The sequence below is a fragment of the Mya arenaria genome, chromosome 3 (genome assembly GCF_026914265.1).
Source record: "Mya arenaria isolate MELC-2E11 chromosome 3, ASM2691426v1".
Classification (NCBI taxonomy): domain Eukaryota; kingdom Metazoa; phylum Mollusca; class Bivalvia; order Myida; family Myidae; genus Mya; species Mya arenaria.
Window position 1 is genome coordinate 37,691,384 of NC_069124.1, and position 12,637 is coordinate 37,704,020.

General features: G+C 33.5%; 1 protein-coding gene across 2 annotated transcripts in view; it reads left to right on the forward strand.

Moving 5' to 3' along the window:
* The window catches only part of LOC128229384 (ras-specific guanine nucleotide-releasing factor 2-like), a 204,477-nt gene extending 192,060 nt beyond the window's left edge, over positions 1 to 12,417 (forward strand). For both annotated transcript variants that reach the window (XM_052941274.1, XM_052941273.1), the window contains 5 exons: positions 816 to 1,013; positions 1,375 to 1,454; positions 3,356 to 3,473; positions 4,066 to 4,134; positions 4,678 to 12,417. In XM_052941274.1, the coding sequence (XP_052797234.1) occupies positions 816 to 1,013; positions 1,375 to 1,454; positions 3,356 to 3,473; positions 4,066 to 4,134; positions 4,678 to 4,803 (591 nt within the window). In that variant the 3' untranslated portion in view covers positions 4,804 to 12,417. The remainder of the gene's footprint in view (positions 1 to 815; positions 1,014 to 1,374; positions 1,455 to 3,355; positions 3,474 to 4,065; positions 4,135 to 4,677) is intronic.
* Positions 12,418 to 12,637: the final 220 nt, after the last annotated feature.

The following is a 12,637-nucleotide window of genomic DNA, read 5'->3' on the forward strand; positions in this document are numbered from 1 at the left end:
AATTTTTGCAAGTTGTAAAAATTGCAATGACAGTTGAAAGGCAATTTGATAAGATGTGAAAAACCGTTTTTCACTGTTAACGCATGACCGATATTAGTTGATATGGGCATTTGAGATGATAATTATGAGAAGTTAATGACGAGAAGTTAACGCTTTAGATGTGGTCAGAAGGTTCTTTGAATTCACTGCCGATGCTGACCATGATCTTCAGATGCTCTGTACGCTGTCATGTCACATTACGATTGAACAGTTCGAAACCGACAAGATGCGCCAATCAACAATCCTTGATTTTGCGAAACTTAAATCTGACTAATGCCACAATATGTACTGTCATTCAAATGTTGCTTTTATGAAAATGTGTGTTTTTTTGTTAAAATAAACATTTCTTTTTATTCATTTATTGTTTTTTCTTTTGCGTTTTACATTTAGTTTACGTCAACTTTTGAACATATTAGCGATTTCCTCGACGCAACACATAATCAATGTCGTAGTAAACAGTCTGTTTGACGACTTCAAACTTAAAATACACTGAAAGATATTTCATATCAAACTGAAAAATTGAAAATCGGGTCGTTCGAAACATCGGTTCTCTCGAGGTTTTGGCTCGGTCCCTGGCGACCTCCAGCGATCGCAGTTTTACTGTAATTGAAAATGATGTCATGAACAGGAAATCAGACTATCATAAATATATATAAATGGAATACTAATTAGCAAGTACGTACTTCAGCATTTGCAGCTGCTATTGTTTTGGGGGCTTGAAACATTAAAGGCTTCAAAATATTCTTAAATCTGTATGAAAATGATTTGTTTATCAGGTGAGTCGATTGGTAGTGACGGAGATCGTAAGTCGACAGATCTTGCAGGACCGTGTGGCGTGCATCGAGAAGTGGGCAGCCATTGCTGATATCTGCCGATGTATGCACAACTACAATGGGGTTCTCCAGATCTGTGCTGCGTTTGTCAATAGTTCTGTGTACAGACTCAAAAAGACATGGGAAAAGCTGTCAAAACAGGTATGTTGAAATTAAATATAATTCTGTAGGTTTTTTGTTTTTAGGTTGAAGAAATCGAAGAATAGTCTTAGTGTTAGTGTTGCTGTCGTAGTCATTGTTCAACCTTAACCATAGTTCAAACAACATTTAGGATATTCAAAGAAACCTGGTACACATGTTGCCAGAGACATTACGAACATTTATAGCAAGACCCACAACACTAGCTGTAGTGATTGTACAGTTATGCCCATTGTTTTGTAACTTTCAAACATTCAAACATTGAGTACACTATTAAGAATGTACCATTAAATGTTGCTTATAGCTCTAATAATTGTGAAATCAATTGTTTAAAATGTTTTTTTTATCTTTCTCTCTTACTCAGACAAAGCAGATGATTGAAAGACTCCAAACTCTCGTGTCCTCAGACGGTCGCTTCAAAAACATGAGGGATGCATTACACAGGTTTGACAAATTAACCAAAAAGTATTCTACAGAAACATGCCTACATAGTATTGGTAAAAATGGTTGAGTAATTATGAAAGATAAACAATCCTTTCTCTTAACTGCAATGTAAGGAATTATCACTGTTGTTTATCTCTATAGTTGACCAGATTCAAAAGCAAATATTGCAACTTGTCTTATACTCTTAATCTATTGGATAATGCAACCATGTGCTGTGATTATGTCTCCCCAATTTATGGGGAGACATATTGTTTTTGCCCTGTCAGTCAGTCAGTCAGTCAGTCAGTCCGTCACTACATCACACTTTGTTTCCGCTCAATAACTACAGAACGCTTGCACCCAGGAACTTCATACTTGGTATGCTAATTGGCCATGAGTTTTTGATGACCCCTTTTGATTTTGAGATCACTAGTTCAAAGGTCAAGGTCACATTGACCTTGAGGTGAAGAAATGTTCTCCGCTCAATAACTAAAGATCCTTTGGGTCCAGGAACTTCATACTTGGTATGCTTGTTGTTCATGATATGGGTCAGGATGACCCATATCGATTTTGAGATCAAAAGGTCAAATGTAAAGGTTACCTTCAGGTAAAAAACGATATGTTGATGGTGACCTTAATCTTAAAAATGGTTTCTGCTCAATAACTAAAGAACGCTTGTACCTAGGAACTTAATACTTGGTACGCTAGTTATTCATGACTAGAAGATGACTCCTATTGATTTTGAGATCAGTAGGTCAAAGGTCAAGGTTACCATGACCTTGAGGTGAAGAAACGGTTTCCACTCAATTACTAAAAAACACTTGCAACCAGGAACGTCATACTTTGTATCCTTGTTGGTCATGACTAGTAGATGACCCCTATTGATTTTGTGATCAGTCTGTTAGTCAGTCAGTCAGTCCATCAGTCTGTTCGTCACACTTTGTTTCTGCTCAATAAATAAAGAACGCTTGCACCCAGGAACTTCATACTTGGTATACTAGTCGGTCATGACTAGTAGATGACCCCTATTGATTTTGAGATCAGTTGGTCAAAGGTCAAGGTTGCCGTGACCTTGAGGTGAAGAATAGTTACCGCTCAGTTACTAAAGAACACTTGCAACCAAGTGTTTAATACTTGGTATGCAAGTTGGTCATGTAGATGATCCCTCTTGATTTTGTGATCAGTAGGTCAAAGGTCAATGTCACAATGACCTTGAGCTGAAAAATGGTTTCGGATCAATAAATAATTAACGCTTGCGCCCAGGAACTTCATACAATGCAAACCTTTGTTTACATTTTCCAATATCATTCAACAACACTTTTTTCTCTTCACTATTTAATACAGATGAATAAACCAAACTTCACTGTTGGTTCGTGTCCAGTCCAAAATTACAAATTTCATTTCCATCATTTATTTCTTCTCAGCTACGACCACACAATAGGGGAGACAAGCGCTTTTTTCAAAAAAGCAATCTCTAATTTTATTTACAAAATTTCTTTTCTCAGTATCTATCCATACTCTGTTAACACTGTTCTTTACTCAGTTAACATTGTTCTTTACTAGTTAAACATTGTTCTCTTTTCAGTTAACATTGTTCTTTAACATTTATTATAGTTCTCTACTCAGTTAGCATTGTTCCTTAGCAAGCTATTATTATTTCTACCCAGTCAACATCATTCTCATAAAATTTAGCATTTTATTTACTCAGCATTTTTGTCTATAATCTGTAAAATTATTCTTTTCTCAGTGAATGCCAGTGTTCTTTACTTGGTAAATAGTGTTCTCTTTTCTGTTAACATTTTTCTCTACTCATCATTTTTATTACACAGATGCCATTGTCTCAGTGCCATTGTCTCTCACAATGTTCTCCTCTTAATTATCATTGTTCTTTGCTCTATTAACACACCCTTGCTTTGATGAAGGTGTGACCCCCCTTGTATTCCATACCTGGGCATGTACCTGACAGACTTATCATTCATCGAGGAGGGCACGCCAGACAGGACTGAGGACAGCCTCATCAACTTTTCCAAGATGAGAATGGTACAAAATATTTCCTATGTTATCTTTTTATACTAATTTTGAAAAACTAAAAATTCTAAAGTATTTGAAAAAACAACAACAATATTATGACATAGTTGTGTAATTGAAGGTCTTTTTTAACTATTGATATTTTCGTTAAAGCTTAAATAACTTATCTGTTTTGCGTCAAGTTATATTACAAATGTATTTGCTCAATTTCTAATGGATATTTAAGTGTAATTTAGACCTTTGAATGGTTAGAATTGATATGAAATAGTTTAATTTCTACCATAACACGAAAAGTATAAAAGTTAAAAGAATACTGAATACTTCAGTGCAAGTGTTTGATATAAATCACAAGGGTTATAGGGAACTAAGGTGTATTATAATATTAAGTTCCACCTTACCATTCTGAAATAAGAGTTAATGAATACTAGACAAAAACAAAGATAACACTGTCAAACATGAAGATTCAGTCAGCATAGTAAAGTCTGCAGTATTATATCGTAACCTCTCTTCAAAATATTTGTTAATAATATTTATACTTTAAAAAACATAATTTAAGGACATTGATATGCAATATCTTTTACTATTTGTAAAAATCGTTATGCAGATTGCGCATGTGATCCGGGAAATCCGCCTATTCCAGCAGACACCATACAGGATTGAACATCACCCAAGGGTATTTAGGGCAAAGTTAAGGAGTATTTCCAATTTGAAGAAATGGCTATAACACTCTGTTTTTACACTGTTTACTTTAAGTATTTTGAAAGTCCCAACGCTAAGTCATATTAAAGATAAAGGTTGCCTAACATAGCAGAAAGAATAAATAGTTTTATGAACTGTTCAATACTTGCATTGCATTGTATTATTAGCTTGTCAGTCAGTTTTTCGAAGTATGTGTATTGTGAAGGCCTTTGTGTCTTTGTGTCACTAAGGTCATAGTAAAATTACTTGAACCTTGGCAATAACTCAAAAATTTAATTTCAAGTGAAACTTGACACACAAGTTGACTACCTACATGAATAGCATCCCGTAACTCTGGCTTTAATCCTTGTTGAATTATTCCCCTTATTTGAATGAATAATAAGCATTTGCATTAGCTTTGCAGAGCCCTTTTTACTCACTTTGAATAAACAAGATACACTGCCATTAAGTATTGAATATTATAGGGCTTATAAAATTCCCAAGTTTTAGACATCAATGCGACCTTGCAATGTTTCAGGTGACAAACTACCTTCTGGATACCACACGTCTTTACGATGATGAACAAACTTACAAAGCCTCTCTGGATATCGAGCCCAAAGTCTCACGGTTGTCAATGGCATCTGCCACACAGGGATCAACTTGATTAGGACTTTTTTGCTTCTCCACCATTACCAAATATAACTGTGATGTCATTATGGAAAGGGAATGTCATTCCTGTGTGTCATTTGTGATAGTTTTAAAGTTGTTGAAATTGAATTGATGGAATGTGTTTAAGGTGTTATTTATAGTGTTTGTTGTAACAAATTGTGAAGTCTGGATTTTTAAACTGTTAATGATTGTGAAAGGAGTGTGTTCTATTTGGTTCTGCAGATCTACTAGTTTCCATACATTCCTTTGTGAACTTGATACTGTGACAGATTTGTTGCAAAATGGATACAGTTACTAGTTACTGTAAAAGTTGGAAGATGGACTGTTTATATAAGATAACATATTGAGTTGGTTTGAGAAAAGTATGTCATACAGCATTCTATATAAGCTCTGTAGAGCTTTTGAAGCCAATTAAATGTTTGACTTGAGACAATATAAAATGTCAAGAAGTGGAGATTATGATGTTGTAATTTTTTTTCTTGTTAATCATGTGTCAGACGTTCATGATGGAATATTATGTTAAAACTTGAAAATGAAATTTCTACTGGAGATGGAGTTCTTGGAATACTGAAGCTTAAAACAAAGCTAAGACTAGCCAGCATGGTAATTTACGGCTTTAAGTGCAATGTACATATTTCTCTACAAATCATACAGACCAGTAGAAAATTGAAATAATTACTGCACCTTTATCAAGCATCAAAGTGGACTTAAACCAGATACAAATCTAATGGATGTAATTATGTGTTAAATATGGATGTTGGGAATATGGGAATTTAAACCTAGAAGAATTCCACTCACATTTGCTTGATATGGTTTTTGATTTCCTGTGGAGTGAATCCTTAAATTTTGAAAAATCATGTGAAATTCTGCATCTTATATATTTGTGCAGACAGTACTTCAAGGAGATAGATATATTTAAATCTTTTTTGTTCCTGAATATATGGCTTTCCTTTGAAATATTTTTTTATGAGTAAAGCAACTTAGTTTTTTGCTTGACTATTCAAAAAATAAGGAGAGCTTTACTACATGTGCTCACCCTGGCGTCGGCATCACACCCTGGATTAAAGTTTGGCATGTGAGTACCTTCATATATTGCATTGAAACATAAGATGTGTGCTCAAAACAATACAACCTACTTCAATAAAGAATTTAGACAACACTGTTTTGAATATAATGCAAATAATAAGCCCTTATTAATTCAACTCAGAAATGTTCGTTAAGGTTTTGCATGTAACCACATTTAAGTCAATATATCTCAGTCAAAACATGATGTATTGCATTGTAACTTCAGACATGTGCTCCCTACTATCCGACCTACTTCATTAATCAAGTAAGATAACTGCAATAATAACTGCATATAAGGCAAATGATTGTCTTCATTATTCAACTGAAAAAGGTTTTGCATGTAAGCACATATATGTTAATATCTCAGCATCTACTTGATGTATTGCATTGAGACTTAATACAACTGTACTCAACCATGCCACCTACTTAAATAATCAAATCAGATGACTCTATTTCGCATATAATGCAAATAATGGCCCTTTATTTTTCAACTTAGAAATTATGGCTCAGGTTTTACATGTTACCACATTTAGTCAATATCTCCGCAAATACATCATGTATGACATTGAAACACTAGACATGTCTTCCCAACTATGCAACCTACTTCTTTAATGAAGTAAAATAACTATATCTTTCTTATAATGCAAATTATTGCCCTTTATTATTCAACCTAAAAAATCTGGTTAAGGTTTTGCATGTAAGCTCACGTAGGTTAATATCTCAGCAACTACTTCATGTGTTGCATTGAGACTTTAAACAAACTGTACTCAACCATCAAATCTACTTGAATAACCAAGTTAGATTAGCACAGATAGGTCAATGTATCAGCAACTACCTGGCCCCAATTTCTCGAAACTCCTTAAGCTTAACAGGCTTAAGTAGCTTATTTCAATTAGCCTAAATACCTACTAAAATGAATTTTGATAAATGAAAAATGGTATATTGTTATTATTATAATGATAATTCCTATCTAAAGTATATACACTCTTAAAGAAGGTAATATTATGCAATTTATTGAACACCAAAAATAGTGAGCTTAGCTTAATCCTGTTATAAGAGACTTAAGAAGTTTCAAGAAATCGGGGCCTGATGTATTGCATTGAGACTTTATACAATGGTATTCAACTATCCAAACTACTTGAATAACCAAGTAAGATAACTCTATTTAGTATATAGTGCATATTATGGCCCTTTATTTTCCGAATTAGAAATATTGGTTATTTTTTTGCATGTAACCACATTTAATTTTATATCTCAGCAAATACATCATGTATCATTGAAATTTTGGACATGTGTTCCCAACTATCTAACCTTATTAATTAATCAAGTTAGATAAGCCTATCTTGCATATTATAATGTCAAATATTTTCCTTTATTATTTGACATAGACATTCATAATATCTCTTCATCTACTGAATGTATTTGCATTGAGACTTTATACAATGGTACTCTACCATCCAGGCTACTTGAATAAAAACAAGTTATATAACTCTATTTTTCATATAATGCAAAATATGGCCTTTATCATTCAATTAACATGTAGAAACTTGTGTAATAGGTTTTGCATTTAACCATATTTAGGCCAATATCTCAGCAAATACATCATGTAGTGCATTGAAACTTTAGACATGAATTCCCAACTAACCAATCTACTTCAATAATCAAATAAGATAACCCTATATTGCATTACGGTAATGCAAAAATGCCCTTTATTATTTTACTTTAAAATTCTGGTTAAGGTTTTGCATGTAAGCACAAAAAGGCTAATATCACAGCAGCTACTACATGCATTGAGACTTTATAAACCTAATTATCAAACATACTTTAATAATCATGTTGGATAACTCTATTTTGCATATTATGTGAATTATGGCCCTTTATTAGTTGACTAATAAATTCTGTTTAAGGTTTTGCATGTTGTCTACAGTGATCCATGCATGTTTTACCAAAACTTTACAATTCTTAAACTTAAAGCAGCAGAATAGTCAAGCGAGCTGTCTCTGTGACAACCCCAGTTTAAAGATCTGTTTTATAATAAAAGTTTTTCATGGCCTTATTTTTTCCTAAGAATTATAGTGTTTGAAATAAGGTGGTAATAAAGTAGTTTCTTTTTGTTTTCAGAACAAATTCATGTAATTTTCATGATAAGTGATGAGATTATTTTATTTACATATTTTGAGGTTTGATTTTCTTGATAGTATGTATTCATATATTTCTAGAATTGCAATAGAAGTTTTTAATATTTAATAGAGGTTATGATGGTCCAGCGTCTACGAAAATGCTTAATTGGTAATTATGCTTTACCCTATTGAGCTTTGTGTGGCAAAATGTCTCATTTGCGTACATTGACATCTATGTAAAATTATTTGTAGAGCCTATTTTGCTGAACAAAGCTCACTTTACAGTGCAGAAGTAGTGTTCATTTTATAACTCTAATATAGGCATACACTTGTACAATATTAAGTTAGCTGTTCTGGGTTTTTTGATGATTTAAAGTCGAGGTATTGTAATAGCCAACCAACATAAAAAATGAAAAAGAGATTGAACTTCATTCTTACAGGGTTCATTGCAACTACAAGCTGTGCTCTATTTACTCATTCTCATTCATCAGATGTTTGATGGTGATAAATCTTATCTCTGATTCAATCGCTGCCAATTCGAGTGCAAAACTATAAATATATTATTTTCCTGATGTCATAGTCGTCCAATCAAAAGGCTTGTTACTTTAAGCATACTAAACTATCGAACACTGACCATCCATACTCTGTCTTGCGGCTTATTTAATTTTTTATCAAGTTAAATAAGCAATCTGCTTTGATACGAATATGAAGTTTCGTAGCAAATATCTTTTTCAGCGATTTACATTTAAAACACATGTCATTTAGGTACTTACTGTAATTTCATAATGGACCCATGAAGTAAAAGTTTAAAAGTGTATAATAAAGACAACCAACAAATATTGAATTAAAACTACAAAACAAAAGATTCACATATTTCACAATTGTATGCTTATAAGGCAAGTATTTTTAAGGTCAATATGCTTTATTTTTTATCGGGACTATAAGGGGGGAGTGGGGGACAATATTGTGCGAGTGTTCTTTGGGGATGAAGCTGTGTAGGGTGGTATATTGACGTTGACACAATTAATTGTTCACAATCAGTTATGATTATCAAATATACATTTAAAATATCCAAGCAAGTTCCATATATTGAAATACATATTTAATACGAAAAAGTAAATGACGGGAATATCGCCAAATTATTACAGTCAAGAATATTTACTTATGAAAAGCCCAAAAATTGTAAAAACAATCAATTTATGTGGTATTTATAAGTATTTTCCTCTCAATGTCCTCTTGCAAGTCATAAACGATGGCCAATATTAAATAATTTGCCCTGCATAGATGACACATGGAGGGGCCATAAACCAATATCGCTCATTCCAATACACCCGAGTCACCCTTCAGTTTCCCTGGATCTAAATTATTCAGATGAATTTAGATGATTCATGTATGTTTAATATTGAACGACAGATATATCTGTCACTTATTGATACCTCTTTATCAAGAGTTTTAAAATCAGTTTTTTTTCAGTTTTATAGTTGATTGCATAAAGCAATACACAATGTTTATAGCATAAACAAAATGGTTCAATCAAATGGGTACTATAGAACAGTATCGAGGTATTTTCAAGAGCATACAATGTTATACAAAAGTGGTTTCTAGGTTTAGTTATTTGAAAGAAGTTTTTATGATATTCTAATCTATTTGCAAAAAACAGGAATTTTGAAATATTATAACATACATGTGATAACGTCCCGGACGTCTGGGATTATCCCGGAAATCGTATCTCTGTCACGGAGTCACAGAGGGTGCATGTTTGTCCCGGAAAGTCATAAACGAGTCGGGGAGGGTTCTTGTATACAAATTCATTGTTTTCATATGGATTTGTTTGGTCTTATGAATGATAGCTTTTAATTGATGAATTGATATTTTTCACACATTTTACCGACAAACGAGCATGAAGGTAAGTTCAAAGAAAGTGACAAAAGGAGTAAAAAATGTAGTTGGTCCTGTTAGTGTATGTTCTTCAAATGAAATACATATTACACATAGAAAATCTATTGTATTATTTATTCATTTTTATTAATTTATGCTGTTATGATTATAAAACGCAATAAAATTGAAATCCTTCAGTTGATGTTCTTGTTCAAACCCACAAATATCACGCCCTGCAGAAACCGCGGGTCTTTCTCCTGACGTGACAGACACGTCTCTATCAAAATTATATGCATCTCCAAACAGAAAAAAGGTCATCGACTGAAAAATCTTCTTGATCGTCTGGAAAATATTGTGTGTCATAAATTGCAAACGTTTTAAATGTGATGAAAAAATTAATATTTTGTAACGCATGTTCTCAAAAGCTCGGGAAAACAGTTGCCCGTATAGTTGTTTATTGCCTGTTTTGATGAAACCGAAAGTAGACTGCATATTCTCCTGGTTAGCCCTTCATTTAAAGCCTGGGAAAATCTCTGGTGGTTTTATTTTTTCAAGAAAATGCAGGGAAAAAAAACCAAGTCAAGTAAAAAAAAACGTCGTGGCAGTCAAAATAGGTACATTTTCCCCATGTTAAAAATGACTAAAATAGCCCCAGATATGCTCTAGAATGCACCACAGACGTTCCCCATTTAAAAAAAATTCCGGGGGGGAGGGGGGGGGGTGCTGGCCGGACCCCCCTAGTGTGCGTTGACATTACGACGAGTGTCCCAGAATCGACCCAAGAAATTATCACATGTATGATTATAAATAGGTTTCTTTTATTTTGAGGTCATAAGAATGTTAAATTGTTTTAGTTGGCCAATGGAAAAAAATAATTTTTTTTAAACAATTTATTCATTAGTTCTTTGTATTTTGGGCACTCTAGATGAAAGTGGTATTCCGAATCAATTAAGTTCACGTTGCAAGATTTACGAAATCTTTCATTTTGGGGGGTGTTTGGAGGTCTTCCAGTTTCAATTGCCAATTGCTTACAGTGATGATGTTCGAAAAAAATTCGCTAAAGTTTTTTTTAAATGTTTTCAGTTATTGAGTCAAAATAAATTTCTTTTTCAAATGTATGTTTGTATAGAGCAAATACTGGTTAATTTTGAGTTGTTGTTAACTTCAGAGTACCATTATTACCAAATCAACATTAAAAAGGACCAAAAAGTTATCATATCAAATGAACATTAAAAAGTATGAAATGAATTTCTTTTATGTATCACAGTAACTGGAAATATTTATACTAGTTATAAATAAGCTATGTCGGTTTTAATATTTTTCTTCTATATATATATGTATTCTGTATGAGCCAAATGGATATATACGGCAATTTTACGTCCTTGCCATTATGTTGGAATTTTAATGAATTGAAGATTACAAAATATGCGGTCCATGTGTCATTTATAATCATACAAGAAATATGAAAAGCCTGGACTTTTGTCTCATATCGGTTGTCTTCAAGATTCCTAATTTTAATTGTGTTTGTTAGGCTCTTTTTCATTGGCTAAAGGCAATCTCCACGGTTTGCCGATTCCAAGAGAATCTATAGATAGAAAACAGCGAAACGTCTCAGATTCGGGACGATTGAACCAGAGTGTGGTAAGCATAGCATCATCACTCTGGTGAACGAGAATGTATTTATTGAATTTTCACTCATCCTGAACAGATCTACAAAATATTTGAGTTATTAAATGACTGTTGTCTTATGTGTTTTAGCCAAAACATTGTTGCTATTCTCCATTTTATCAACATCTTTTGTGTATGTTATATTTTTTTATAAATGCTGTAATTTCATGTTAGATGAATACCGGTATATGTTCATGGTTATTCATATTATTATTATTTTTATAAACAATGTACATTTTCTGGTCAAGATGAAAGGTTTAGGAGAGTTTGAACTTGTTATCTGCTTTCTTGTTTAAAAGTATACATTCATGATATCAACTTCTTAATGGCAATTTCCTATTAGGCTGAAGTTTCAAATATCTTTAGTATTACATATTTAGAGCAAATTGTTTACAATTAATTTCAAATGTACTGCCTTACATTTACCCATTTTTAGCTCTACTGGCCAAAGGCCAAAAGAGCTTATGCGATGGTAATGTGTACGTAGTATGTGCGTCCGTGCGTCTGTAAACAATTGCTTGTGAACACGATACAGTCTTCATTTTTGATCGTATCTCGATGAAACTTGTACAGTATCTAGATATCCATTAAACTCGGTTCCTTTCAAAATCCAGCCAGATCTGCCCATGCATGCCTAGATTATGGCCCTTGATAGTATAAAAAAATGCTATTGTGTAAACATTAGCTTGCGAACACGATACAGTCTTCAGTTTTTATCTGCCCATGCATGCCGGGATTATGGGTCTTGAAAGTATAAAAAATGCTATTTTAAGCTAAGTCTATTTTTAGCCAAGTCTACATGAGCGAAGTCAAGTTTTAGCCAAGATTACATGTAAAGTCACAATTGCTTGTGAAGGTTTGTTCAAATTATGCCCCTGGGGTCATAACTGCCCCCCCCCCCCCCCCCCCCCCCCGCAAGGGACCAGTGCGGCAAATGCAAACGACCTCGTTGGCGGAGGCCTAGGGAAGAGTTATCTTAATTTTGTAAGGGACGGACTCCCCCCCCCCCCCCCCCCCCCCCTTAAATTGGGAAATGTTAAAAACCTTTTTGTCTGAAACCACTATGCAAGTGCTTGCTATTTTGAACAAGGCTTTATT